Source organism: Cydia splendana, chromosome 26 (genome assembly GCF_910591565.1).
Source record: "Cydia splendana chromosome 26, ilCydSple1.2, whole genome shotgun sequence".
NCBI classification, from domain to species: Eukaryota; Metazoa; Arthropoda; class Insecta; order Lepidoptera; family Tortricidae; genus Cydia; species Cydia splendana.
The window spans coordinates 3,316,307-3,330,819 of NC_085985.1; the positions used below are offsets into that span (position 1 = coordinate 3,316,307).

At 39.3% G+C, this 14,513-nt stretch overlaps 1 protein-coding gene and 1 non-coding gene across 2 annotated transcripts in view; one reads left to right on the forward strand and one right to left on the reverse strand.

The window, feature by feature from the left end:
* LOC134803426 (insulin-degrading enzyme) overlaps positions 1 to 12,328 on the reverse strand; it is a 67,614-nt gene extending 55,286 nt beyond the window's left edge. Inside the window, exons 1-9 of the mRNA XM_063776244.1 lie at positions 12,100 to 12,328; positions 11,159 to 11,338; positions 8,904 to 8,992; positions 6,483 to 6,568; positions 5,538 to 5,659; positions 5,218 to 5,387; positions 3,859 to 3,981; positions 2,358 to 2,560; positions 1,030 to 1,115 (exon numbers count right to left, since the gene is read on the reverse strand). Of these exons, the coding sequence (XP_063632314.1) occupies positions 1,030 to 1,115; positions 2,358 to 2,560; positions 3,859 to 3,981; positions 5,218 to 5,387; positions 5,538 to 5,659; positions 6,483 to 6,568; positions 8,904 to 8,992; positions 11,159 to 11,304 (1,025 nt within the window). The 5' untranslated portion in view covers positions 11,305 to 11,338; positions 12,100 to 12,328. The remainder of the gene's footprint in view (positions 1 to 1,029; positions 1,116 to 2,357; positions 2,561 to 3,858; positions 3,982 to 5,217; positions 5,388 to 5,537; positions 5,660 to 6,482; positions 6,569 to 8,903; positions 8,993 to 11,158; positions 11,339 to 12,099) is intronic.
* Positions 10,445 to 10,515, forward strand: Trnat-cgu (transfer RNA threonine (anticodon CGU)). Its single transcript has one exon. It is a non-coding gene; the product is annotated as a tRNA-Thr (tRNA).
* Positions 12,329 to 14,513: the final 2,185 nt, after the last annotated feature.

A 14,513-nucleotide genomic window follows, 5' to 3' on the forward strand; every position in this document is an offset into this window, starting at 1 on the left:
CCCTTTGGGTACGGAACCCTAAAAAGAGTAAACATCATACATAAAAATATATATATATATATATATACGCGTCGACTTGAGAACCTCCTCCGTTTTTTTTTTTCGTCGGTTGAAAATCTAACCTCAAATGGCTTCTTAAGCCAGTTGAGGGTAGATGAAAACATTACACGATCAAATAATGTGGGTTAAAGTCAGGCCGTTCAGTGACTGATCCAGTCGGTTTTGTATTTGGTTGGTTAACCAATAAATGTTATAACTACCCGAAAATGTACAAATTGTTTGTTTACTTTTATTTAAATACCTAAAGATACAGACTATAGTCAAATCAGTTTCTTTTTTCGAACTGTCAAAATGATTTTGCTACTATGGAATTTACATGAAACACTAGCATGTGACGTCACAATCAAATTACCTACTCTTTATAGTTTTATACGGGTTTTAAAATAGAAATTGTGTTACATAGAAGTTTGATGTTTTAAATAACACTTGCACTGGAAGTAGGAGTTGTAAGGGGTAGACCTCGGCGGACTTTCTCTGATCAGATCGGGGAAATCCTGAAGAAAGGCCAGGTCAAGAGCACCCTAAACCGGCGAGCGTGTATGAGGAATGTTATGAAAGTGAAGGAAGCGAAAGAGGTATGTCAGGATCGTAGCAAGTGGAAATCCGTGGTCTCTGCCTACCCCTCCGGGAAATAGGCATGATTATATGTATGTAGGTATGTACTTGCACTGCGTGTGCTATCCAAATCGTTGCAGACTTGTCTTGGTCTAACTAGGGTTGAAAATACTCGAAAAATCAAATAGCTTTTGAAATTTTCGTTTTTTTCCGTATTTTCAGTTTTTTTGGGTAAGTAATTTTTTAAACTAACGACAGCGTCAAAGTCAATAGACATTTTCACAAACGATCGCCAGCCAGCATTTAGACAACAAAACACACGACTAAGCAGGTGTAGTTACTAGTTACCTAAACTATGGATTAAATATAAATGGATAAATTCACAAGTTCTTTTCAAGTCTAGTTTGTACGTACCTGTTACACCATCCCCTGGCCTTCAGTTCTGCGAGCAAGCTCCCCGGCCCTTCATGTCCGAGCAAGTGCGACAGGTAGTGGCCTGGCTACGGAAACAGGCAATGACAACTGATTTATTTGAATTTTTAACAAAGTAGTATCTAATCATGGTATAATAATACACTCCGCCTGGTACTCTCTTCCAACCACGTGACTGAGACAAGCCTACGTCATCATGCGACGGCGCTATATAATAATATGAGATAGCGCTATATAAAGTGGCAATGTTATTGTGACGTAGGCTTGTGTCACTCTGGGAAGAGAAGACCATGTTTTATTAGACTATGTATCTAATAGTCTGTTAGCAAGAATAGTGCTGCCGACCTACCACCACGCGTGGCTCACTCCGCGATTTCGTCGCTTTGCAACAGGTAGCTACAAGTACATCCGTCCCACACCAATTTTGGTGGCTAGCCATAGGCTGCGCGTGGCGCTGTCGCCACCTAGCGGCCATATCTGTCCTGATAGTAACAGACGCGTTTTGTTAGAGAGTGAGTCTTCTGTACCTAGTACTATTATTTATTATGTGCCACCACGCAAAATAGGCGCAATAATATGATGTCAAGGAAACCAAGCCCGCGAGATATATCTCTATATCTATACTCTGTATCTTTAGGTATTTAAATAAAAGTAAACAAAATCTACCCTCCAATGGCTCCTTAAGCCAGTTGAGGGTAGATGAAAACATTACATGATCAAATAATGTAGGTTAAAGTCGGGTCGTTCAGTGACAGATCCAGGCGATTTTGTATTTGTTTGGTTAACCAATAATTGTTATAACTACCCGAAAATTTATAAATGATTTGTTTACATTTATTTAATTTAAATACCTAAAGATACAGAGTATAGTGAGAGCAAAAAAACCGGCCAAGTGCAAGTCGCACTCACGCACGAAGCGTTCGTATCCGACTCACACCTGGCCGGTTTTTAGGGTTCCGTACCCAAAGGGTAAAACGGGACCCTATTACTAAGGCTCCGCTGTCCGTCCGTCCGTCCGTCACAAGGCTGTATCTCACGAACCGTGATAGCTAGACAGTTGAAATTTTCACAGATGATGTATTTCTGTTGCCGCTATAACAACAAATACTAAAAACAGAATAAAATAAAGATTTAAGTGGGGCTCCCATACAACAAACGTGATTTTTGACCAGTTAAGCAACGTCGGGCGGGGTCAGTACTTGGATGGGTGACCGTTTTTTTTAATCAAGTATGCGATTAAGAGTCCCAAAACGACTGCAAATATTTAAAACGCCATTTTATACATAATCTTATCGGTCTAAAACACTCACCCCGCTCTTATAATGCTTCCTAGTGTCCGGAATAGGGAAGTCGATAGACAGCGACCTTAGATCCTTGACGGGAAAACAGTAGGCGCGCTTTCTGCGTAGCTCCGGGGGAAAAGGGTGCTCCGGCCACGATGGGGCTTCAACCGAGGTGTCCGCCACCGCTGAGAATAAGGGTACCACCATAGCTTCGAGCTCGTCTAGAGATTCTGGAAAAGATAATAATTATAACTAGTAATTATAACTGTGAGCGGTAGACCTCGGGTTAAGCTTAGAAAAATGTAAAAGTGAAAAATACTGAGTTAGTTGAATCGTTATCACGGTCAAAGAGAATTAAGATAAGAATACATAGAGTGCACTCTCCATACATCAGTTGTAGTACCAAAACGACTATTATTTTCGTAGTCGACATCTGGCATCGAATAGCGGAATTATCAGTACTGCTACTCGACAATAGATGTTCCGACGACCGAAAAGTCTAATTCTCAACTAATATTATAAGCGGATTAACTGGAACTCTATTTTCAACTCCTTCTGCTTTTAATATTAGTTGTAAATTGTTGTTCAATACAATTTTCGTGAGTCGCGACACTAGAGAATTCTAGTATCAAGTAGCGGTACTGATAATTCCGCTACTCGATGCTAGATGTCGACTGCGAAAATAATAGTCGTTTTGGTATCAAAACTGATGTATGGAGTGAGCATTCTATTCTTGCTATATTTCTCTATGGCGTAGCCCTAACGTGATTCGTCGTTATAAGTATTATTATATAATCTGAGATGTTACTATACCTTTCCCGATGACAGCTAGCGTCATTTATTTATTATTTATTTATTTATTGATCAAATAAGTAACACAGCGACTTCCGGTTCGAGCGCCATCTTGATAGTTAGCCTCGTGATTGATTCCTTTGTTTTTTGCTCATTAATATTATTTAAAGTGTAATATCGATAGCTTATTATACAGTAAACTAATGTGGTGGTGTGCAGTGAATGGAGAATTAATCTTGAAGCGCGATTAACCTCCATTTTGGAGTCAACGGCCGGTCCACGTGCTTCTTGTAAAGGCCAGCTATCGCTTTACAGGAGCTAACAAAATCACCGTACACTGTCTTGTACTAACCGTACAACTTTAGTCGTATTACCTTGCTCCTAATACCTTGATACTGGCGAAATAGTCCCACTGGACTGAAGCCATAATTTTAAAAGAATGAATGAATGAATGAAGTAACACAGCATTACAGTATAAAACCAAGGCACTGTGAAACTACAAAATAAAAGACAAAGAAAAACAATACACATAAAAATGAAATTAACTAAACATTAGATTTGGGCGACGACGTAACGGCGTGGCTCCGTAGCGTCGTCTGACTCGGCGTAGGGTTCGGCAGGAATGAATTCATGATGTTGACAGAATACCAGGTGTCGTGAATCTTGAGGAGTTCTTTGCGGACATCTATTCCTTTCTAACATACACTACTAGCTACATCTATCCCTCTCTACCTACCTTTTCCGACGACAGCTAGCGTCATGATGTTGGCAGAATACCAGGTGTCGTGAAACTTGAGGAGTTCTTTGCGGACATCTATCCCTTTCGCCTTGGGGGTGGTTTCTAGCGTCTCACGGTTACCTGATCAAATAATACTAATATTGAAGTAATAATTGCGATATCAATACCAAAAAGAATAGAGCGTATAGAGACGGATTGTCAAAGTAAATTATGTAGCCACTGTAAATTTACTGCAATTTTCGACAGAACATACTGTTAGAACGCCATTTGACTTTCATCCTTATTCTTTCACTGATATGTGTTAACTTATTAAATATTAATATTAACGCCATCTACTCGACTATAGGCCAAAGGTATGGTGCAATCTTTTCGAGCGATGGCGCCATAACCTTCAGCCCACTCTCGAGTACCTACACATATCAGTGAAAGAATAATGATCAAAGTCAAATGGCGTTCTAACAGTTTTAATCTTCTGTCGAAAGATGGCAGTAAATGTACTGTAGCTACACTAGCTACATAATTTACCATGACAGTAACTCTCTATTTCAAAATTCTTTGTCAATACAATAGAACACCATATCAGGCATAAGTGTGTTACAAACTGGGCTCGGAACCGGTTTTTTTGAAAAACCCGAAATAGCCCAATATTTTTATTTATTTTATGCTCTTTACGTAGAACTGAATCATGTATTTAGGAAAAAAAATCATATTATTAGATTGTCCCATTAAAATGAAATAATAAACCAAAGAAAGTAATAATAGGCTCCGTGCATGAACTATAGGGGGCACCATAGGAGCCGTCAGATTTTTGGCGCGAGGCGTAAATATGTCGTTTATGCTTCCGATGTAGCCCACAAGATGGCAGAACCTACTAGCGTCACAAATTGGTATTCTTGCGTCCGCACCCCATTTTATCGGTAATATCGATCATAATCGGCGGTTGAATTCGGCGATCCAAATTGGCGTTTGCGTCCGCACGGCCTGATTTGATCGGTCAATTTAATCAGATTGGCGAAAAATTGTCCCCGTCTGGACACGCCTTTACACTTTGCGCCAATAATCAGGGGGCTCCTGTGCCCCCTACAGTTCATGCACGTTCCCTATAATAGGGTTTTGAATACTAGTCAAATCAGTTTCTTTTTTCGAACTGTCAAAACGAATTTATATGAAACACTAACATGTGACGTCACGATCAAATTACCTATTCTTTATAGTTTTATACGGGTTTTAAAATAGAAATTGTGTGTAAAAATAACTGCAGTCTACGTTTCTCTATTAATCTTCTAGTGTTTTATTTCAAGCATGTTGTAATATAATTTATTTTAAATACAGTCAAATACTTTAGAGTCATCTTACCAGTGCCAAACTTGTGGTATGGGTGTTTTTTATCAGCCGTGCTCTTATTCAACTGGTCGAGCCGCCACGTGTCGGATGACGTGTTCTTCTCGTGCTCAGAGTTGACCGCGCTCAGCTCGCGGCCCGTGGCCGACTCCGTGAACAGAGGTGCGATGAAGAATTGAGCGAAACTGTAATAAATGTGAACGCAAAGTTGAATGTAGATGTATTTGGAGTTGAAGAAATGTATTTGGAGTTGAACAAATGTATTTGGAGTTGAATAAATGTATTTGTGGCTGTTCAAGCTTGAACGGGCTGTATGCTAGTGCGTTTGCGCTTACATGTCCAAAGATTTTCCCAAATGGTCCGGCAGCACGTCGAAATAGTACGTCGTGTGGTCGGACGAGGTAGACGCATTCGAAGAGCCGCCGTGCTCAGAGAGAAACTTGTTATATTCGTTTTCCTGTAATATGAAAAAAACGCGTTAATAATTGCGTGTTCAGGGTTGAACAAGGGTGTTCAACGTTGAACAAGTGTGTTCGAAGCTGAACAAGTGTGTTCCAAGCTTAACAAGTGTGTTCGAAGCTGAACAAGTGTGTTCGAAACTGAACAAGTGTGTTAAACTTAGGGAATATATATTTTTTTTAAATACATGCCTAAGTCATGCGAATGTTTTATCAATATTTTAGTTCTAACAGTTCACTAAAGTTAAAATATAGAAAGGTACTTCTATCCAGGGCCGTCTTAAACTATGCTGGGGCCCCTGGGCAAATAAGAATTTTGGGCCCTTTTGGAAAGTAAAGAAAGCTAATTAAACTAACATTTTTCTGCTATGATCTTCTATTTATTATGGGTAATCAAATATACTGTTACTGTGTGTCCCTGAGGATGGAGGCCCTGGGCACGGGCCCCGTGTGCCCTTATGGTAAAGATGGTACTGCTTCTATCTACATACACACTTCAATACATACATTTGAGTACTAGTAAAGAAATTGGGTACCTAGATGACGTCAAAATATATTACTCTTAGAAATAAGTAGCAATATAATGCGGTCTAAAAAGCATGACATTTAAATTGGGCCAAACAGAGGGCATGCGAGCGCGAGGAAAAGCACCCACGAGATGGTCTGATGTTGTGAAGAGGGTGGTTGGCGGCAACATGCAGTGCGTGACCCATATGGCCTATGATCGCACACTGTGGAGACGTAGCATATACAACGTATACATGGTCGCGATCCTCAGCAACGAGGGACCGAGGAAGAAGAAGCAATATAATTATGTCTCACCTCTGGGTATTTTTCTGTTCCTAAAAAAAGCATGTGCTCGCAAAAATGAGCCAGGCCTGGCAATTCCTCCGGATCGCTCAAATAACCTGTAAATTAAACATCCAATAAATCATTATGTCAATTAACATTAACAAGTAGTCATCTTCAAATGTATAATTCTTACACAAGTTAGTCTAAAATTAAAACCCTAGACACGTATTTAGAGACGTCAAAGACGAACCCATTTAAGGGGCATTCCACGAGACTGTCGCTTACATAACGCTTTTGCCTTGTATGGCAGCTACCTCAATAAAATACGTGGATCTCGAGAATATACTGCCAATTTGTTAGCCAAGTCATGAAATATTACCTGACCCAATATCGCTTACTCAGCATTTCCAGAAGTATTAGAAGAATTGCGTTATGTAAGCGACAGTCTCGTGGAATGCCCCTTAAGTAGATTTCGTATATGTTAGATCTTTAACAGCACGAAAAGTGTTTTTTTTAGACAATGTTTAAAAAAATCATAAAAAAATAAGTAATCATTTCTTACAAAATTCGATAGACAAAAATGGGGATAAAAGATTGAAGAACTGATAGCCGTTTGCCTTATAATTTTATCTGTAGTCAGGGGTGCGAAACTCCTAACTTCGGCCAAACTCGGCTCCACTCGGCTCAGCATTGCTCAAAGCAATTATTAGGGTTGACACAAGCTGACGTCCCTTTGCGTGCACGACCAGGCCCCAATTTCACCACGGTGACAGGTGCGACAATTGTAAAATCACTGTTGCTGACGTCACAGGCATCCATGGGCTACGGTTACCACTTACCATCGGGCGGGCCGTATTCCTGTTTGCCACCATCATTGTATTATTTAAAAAAACTGTATTATATCGAAAAAAAACAGATATTTCTTTTGCGAAGTTTCTGACAATTGTCAAGATTTAGAAGAATTGTAGGTAATTCTTGACAGGTAATGAGTTATATGTCGGAATTTCGTGACAATTGTAGTGTTTCTTGTGACAATTGTCATAAACTTAGCAAGATAAATATCTGTTTTTTTCCGATATAATAAAGTTTTTTTTAATAATACAATGATGGTGGCAAACAGGAATACGGCCCGCCCGATGGTAAGCGGTAACCGTAGCCCATGGATGCCTGTGACGTCAGCAACAGTGATGTTTTACAATTGTCGCACCTGTCACCGTGGTGAAATTGGAGCCAGAGATAAGATAATGGCTTGAATTTTGACAACCCTAAATAGCCGAAAGGGATAGTGAGATATATTAGAAAGGGATAGCATGATTCGACCTCAGGGACTGCGGTTGTAACGATGTTTTTAGGGTTCCGTACCCAATGGGTAAAACGGGACCCTATTACTAAGACTCCGCTGTCCGTCCGTCCGTCCGTCCGTCCGTCCGTCCGTCCGTCTGTCTGTCACCAGGCTGTATCTCACGAACAGTTGAAATTTTCACAGATGATGTATTTCTGTTGCCGCTATAACAACATACACTAAAAACAGAATAAAATAAAGATTTAAGTGGGGCTCCCATACAACAAACGTGATTTTTGACCGAAGTTAAGCAACGTCGGGCGGGGTCAGTACTTGGATGGTTAACCATTTTTTTTTGCCGTTTTTTGCATTATGGTACGGAACCCTTCGTGGGCGAGTCCGACTCGCACTTGCCCGGTTTTTTTTATTATTATTATTTATTTGCTGAATAAAAAATACACAGCAATCTCTTACACATATGGGGCATTATCTATGAAAAGGGACCTTATTGTCGATGGCGCTTAAGTCGCACAGCGTCGCGCGGCATTGTATTTATAACGGAGCATCGTTAATAATGGCGTAAGCGCCATCGACAATAAGGTCCCTTTTCATGGATAACGTCATATATTTTTTCGCCAAACTGCATGTCAGTTTGTTGGCGAACGGTAGTACTCAACAACCTTTTAATCTACCGTGTAAGGTAGGTACCCGATAGGCAATACACTTACCTGACCAATCGTTAGGCTTTATCTCAATGCAACAAGGTTCAAAACTGGTCAGAGAACTGTGTGTGGAATATTTGTTAACAGGTAACATACTCAAAAAATCCGTACGTGCTTTCTTTGCTAGCAGAATGAAAAAATCTTAGTGTATTATTAGTTTCATAATATGTTTCGTCGTTATTTATATATATATATATAGGTATATAATATATATTTGTACATATATATTATAGTATATTTGTATAGGTAATTAATATGTTATTCGTAATTTATTGATTGTTTTTGCTGTTGTAATTGTAGCACCGCTCACAATCTCTCTGCTTAGCCTTAAGGTTGACTGGTAGAGAATGCCTTATGGCAATAAGTCCGCCTTTTGTACTATAAGGTTTTCTTTTGTGCAATAAAGATTAAATAAATAAATACTTAAATACAGTTTGCATAACGTACCGACATTAACGTCGAGCGCGGCGGCCGACTTGTCGGTGGTGGGGTCACTCACCAGGAGGACCTTCAATCGGTTCGAGAGCTCCAGGCCTCTGGAACAATACGACACAATTAGGGATGTACCGAGTAGTCGCCGACTAATCGGGAAAGCCGACTATCCGGCCTCATTTGTAGTCGGCGATTAGTCGGCAAAAATGGCCGATTACTCGGTACTTTATAAGTCACAGAAAAACAAGACAAAAATAAATAAATGGCAAATTATTCACCATAAGCTTTTACCCAAATTATATTAAGGGTGTTTACGAAAACTTTTGTTCGAATTATTGACCGTGTGGTCGTTTTTTTTATGTCGGATTGTCAGGTTGTCGTATGAAAAGCCTAAGATTTTTTATTTATTTTATTTTATTTTTTAGCTTTACTATAATATAATTAATATCGCGACGAATATCGAAACTAATGATCTGGCCGACTAGTCGGCTAGGACTAATCGGTCATCCGTGCGCCGATTAGTCGGCTAGTCGGCCAAATCAATAGTCGGTAGTACCGTATATTTTGAGTCGGTACATCACTAGACACAATACAATATACGATTTTGGTTAATAAAGAAAAGGGCTATATGAATATCGACTACTATAGTTCGTTTTTTAGGGTTCCGTACCCAAAGGGTAAAACGGGACCCTATTACTAAGACTTCGCTGTCCGTCCGTCCGTCCGTCTGTCTGTCACCAGGCTGTATCTCACGAACCGTGATAGCTAGACAGTTGAAATTTTCACAGATGATGTATTTCTGTTGCCGCTATAACAACAAATACTAAAAACAGAATAAAATAAAGATTTAAATGAGGCTCCCATACAACAAACGTGATTTATGACCAAAGTTAAGCAACGTCGGGAGTGGTCAGTACTTGGATGGGTGACCGTTTTTTTTTTGCTTTTTTTTTTGTTTTTTTTTATATGGTACGGAACCCTTCGTGCGCGAGTCCGACTCGCACTTGCCCGATTTTCTTAGCATTAGAAAGAAGGTAAGCAATCTTGACAAGTTTTTAAATTGAAAAACGGTTTTTAAAAATCAGTAACTATTACTTATGAAAGCAGAAGAATATAAATGATCGTATCAGATACATAATTAAAACGTGTTTTTCAATTAATAGACACCAGGGCTCGGAACCGGTATTTTTAAAAAACCCCGAAATAGCACACTATTTATAATTATTTTATGCTATTTACGTAGGACTGAATCATGTATTTAGGTAACGACTTTGTATTAGGTATTAGGTTTTTCCTTTAAAAATGAAATAATATACCAAAGAACGAAAAAGAACGTAATAATACCGGTATTTTTGTTTGGAGCAAATACCTGTTTCCGAGCCCTGATAGACACATCAAGATTGTTTACCTTTTTTCTAATGATAAAAAAACGAACTATATGGAACAAATAATCTTTTTTATGAAATATTGTTTGATTTGTTGTTTTCGCCCTTAGACTTGGCGCCTAGCCTTTCAAAGACAGCATACACCAGAGAATTTAGGATGGGCACCGCCGTGGCCGGGTGGTCTAGTGGTTGGACGTTAGCCGCGTAAGCTGAAGACGCGGGCTCGATTCCCGCCTCGGCCACCGGTGGGCTTGGTCACTTTTTCTTTAGTGTATCACATCTATTTCAGTTTATAATTTGGAATATATGAAGTAGGTAACCTATTATAGCAAATGGTATGATAAACATCCTCATATTACTGCAGGTGCTAAAAACATACAGAAAAATAAAATGCCATAGGTAATATGTATTGGAATTCCATAAATTTATATAACTAAAAAGTTCAGGTAATAAAAGAAAAAGCGGTCCACAACAGTTTAGATGGGCGAATGATCTAACTAGAATAGGAGGGGGTACAGTCAGCAGTAATAGTTGCTAAGCAGGCGAGGTGTTCAAAATTACCTTGCGCGACTTTATTGTTAAGAGAATAAGAGTGCGTCACGGTAATTCTGAACACCTCGCCCGCTTAGCAACTTCTGCTGCTGACTGTAAATAGATGCAAACAGCAAAAGAAAGAAACAAATGGAAAGCTATGGAGGACGCCTATGTCCAAGGATGAGTTGAAGTTATGAAACCGAATTAATATATACTATGTACTAACTAACTTCAATAATAAAGGCTAATTACAATTACAAATAGTTCATATACTTAAAATCAAACTTTTCAGTTTTCAATAACAATAGAACTAGAACAATACACAGTATGACAGAATAGTAAAAGGTTTACCTGTACTCTCTCTTATCTTCTTGCGATTTTATTATATCATCATAACGTTTCGTAACCGCAGGACCCGGCGTGCCGGGGTTTCCGGAGCAGCCGAGGCTCCCGTGCCGGCCCGGGGGCTGCCGCGGGGCGCATTGTGCCGACGTCATGTTGGAGTGCTTGCGCCGCGACACAAAGCCGTAGCTGTAAGGAGCGGATAGTTTGAACAGGCTATTTAAGGTTAAACAAGTTTATTAAAAACTGAACTATAAACGTTGGATTGCTTGCGCCGCGACACATGGCTGTTATGGCGTGTTCAAGCTTGAACAACATTGTTCAAGGTTTAAATAGGTATGTTCAAAGTTAAACATGTCTGAAATTAACACAGGACGTTCAACCACGCCATGTTGGATGCCAAGACCACGACATGTACCCTTAGGTGTAAAGAGTGTTCAAACTTGACAAACAAATTTAAGGGTTGAACAAGTAGGTACTTTTCTGATACAAATAATAAACTAAAATGTGGAAATAGACTTACAAAACAGTGCTAGAATTATATGATTTGATGAATGACTCAGTCACAAGCATGTAGGCGGCCAGATGTCATAATACATAGATGAGAATGTATCAATATTGAATAAAACCCATCATAGTTATTATTTTCCTACGAGGTGCGCTAATATGACTAAGTTGGAGTGCATTTTAAAGACAGATCAATAAGTTAGTGACGCTAAATTACTATTATTTTGTATAGTCAAGGACAAACCAAGAAAAAACTTACCTAAATCTAGAATAGGGTAAACTTCGCTAACTAAGTAATATAACAGCACACAAGCAACGTAGGTGTTTAGAGTGTGTTATTAGTGAGAACTATGTGCTACACGTGGTTAATAACAAACAATTTTACTGATAAAAGCGTAAATTTTGATGTAAACCAAGACTAGTTAGAATGGACAAAACATAACCTATTGCAGCTGGCCCGATATGCCACGCTCGGTGAGAAATTGTGGTAACCCACAAACAGTATTCTTCTCGATGCCAGTTTGAACAATTTAACTTAAAAAATATAATTATAAGAATTAATTTCGTGGGCAGATCACGATGACAACGGAAGTATTGACTGACGTGACTGACAGTGACGTTTAGTTTAGTTTTCTTTGCTGTCATACTTTGCATAGGCAAAGGGACGACTATTCTGCCAAGAATAAAACCGGCCATGTCAGCTTGCATGTCAGGATCAATCGGTTCAATATCCTTTTTCCTCCGATAGGTGATAAGCCCCCTCCAGACTATGCGCGTGAATCGCGGGCGAAGCCGCGAACGCGAGTGTGTAGTCGATTTCGCAGGTCTGCGTTCAGGACTCCACACTCGCGTTCGCGGCTTTGCGCCGCGATTCGCGCACGAGTGTGGAGTATACTTACTCTTTGCTCTATAAGGACATGATCATCTCTAGCACGCGTCTATCAAGGAAGCAGCTATAGGTGGGAGCGAGAAAAAGATTTGCTGACCGGACCATAACGTGGTCCGGTACGCCCGTCTGCTATAACTTTAAGTATTTATAATTGGTCAAGCAGATCTTGTCAGTAGAAAAAGGCGGCAAATTTTAAAAATGTAGGCGCGACGGGATATCGTCTCAAAGAAAATTTGAATTTTAGCTATTTGCCTTTTTCCAAGTTTTTCCACGTAGTGATTTAATTCTCTTTGCCTTTTTCTACTGACAAGATTTACTTGACCACATATAAGGTAGGATGGTCTAGAAGTGGTATACGCGTGCCTCCGTGAGGGACAAAACATACGCAAATGCGACACTGTGATTGGTCGAATTCATTTGTTGCCCACCATTCTCCATACTAATAAAAAGGTGGGGAACAAACAAAAAGTGAGACTGTGACAAGGACAAGCAATAATACCGCCTTCTCTGCTACTCCTACTGAAAGTTCCATAAGTGCATCTCGTTCGGTCGTTTGGCCCCTCCCCCGTTTCATCTCTATATTATTGTACCTCTATGCTTGACCATCTTTAGTATTTTTAACGCGGTAACCCCACGGATGACAGCTATAGTGTTGCCGTTTACAGGCACAGCGGCACTGAAATAGGAAACCTATGGAAGTGAAACGTCAACGAATAATGCGTGCCACTGTGACGTCATCCGGCCGCTAAACATGGCGGTTTTAGTGCTGCCCAGATGATTTTTGCTGTTACTAGGTTTATCGATACATCGATAACTTTTTAACGCAGATGATTTTATTTAAAATACTAAGTATGATTTATTTGTAGAGTTTATGTTTTAATAGGAAGTAAGTAAGTAAATACATATTCTTTATGAGTATATTGTTATGTGAAAAGATACTTTGATTGAGTAAGATGTGTAAAATCTAAGACAATTTAGTACTTCGAATTTGACACGTAACCGAGATGACACTGTACAACTCCATACATATTGCGATGTTTGCGTTAACTCTGATTTTCAAAAGTTGACGTTTCACAACTCAGTGACCGCAAAACACATGGCGCAGTACAGCGCGCGTGTTTTTCTTAGACTTTACCTCTCTATTACAATCCATTTTTCACCACACCAGCTCGGAAAGGCTTACTTTGCACTTCAAAAACTGATAGCAAAGTTGCATTTTATTCACATGTGAGGCAAAGTAATCAAATGCAAATTTTGAGTTGTTTTCTTATTGTTTGCTGGTAGAATTGACTTTTAAATGATGATTTTGGATGATAAATATTTAATAACATTCATTTGGATTTGATTTGGTTTGATTTTGTTTGATATTTTACATTTAATATTTGCTTCGGGTTGGTGTGGTGAAAATTTTTGTGTTTCACTCGGGGGCAAATTTTGTTTAACCTTCGTGCTTTGAAACCCTCGCAACGCTCAAGATTCCATGTTTCGAACCACTCGCTACGCTCGTGGTTCAATTTTGGAATCTTTCGCTTTCTCGGGTATCAATATTAGCACGAGCGGTTAAACAACAACTTTGCCCCCTTGTAAAACAAATAACTATTGTTGTGTTGCTAACCCTAAAGTCCGTAACACACTACCGCACCGCACCTCGACCTTGGTGCGCCTTACCTATAAGTGAGAGCGCTACAAAATTCAAACTCATTAAGCGACGGGTGAAAAAAACAAAACACCTTCAGAACATTTTTTTTAATTACAAAAATAAGGAATGCCTTCCGCTCTTCAACTTCTTCAACATTTATTCAGCAAATAGGCCACAAAGGCACTTTTACACGTCAACAATGAATTTACATACAAGCAAAAATAATAACAATACATTAACAATTTTATAAAATACAACCAACTGCAACTACCAGTTCAAACTAACATATTACAAGTACTTAGAGATGTATATGGTATCTTAATGTCGAA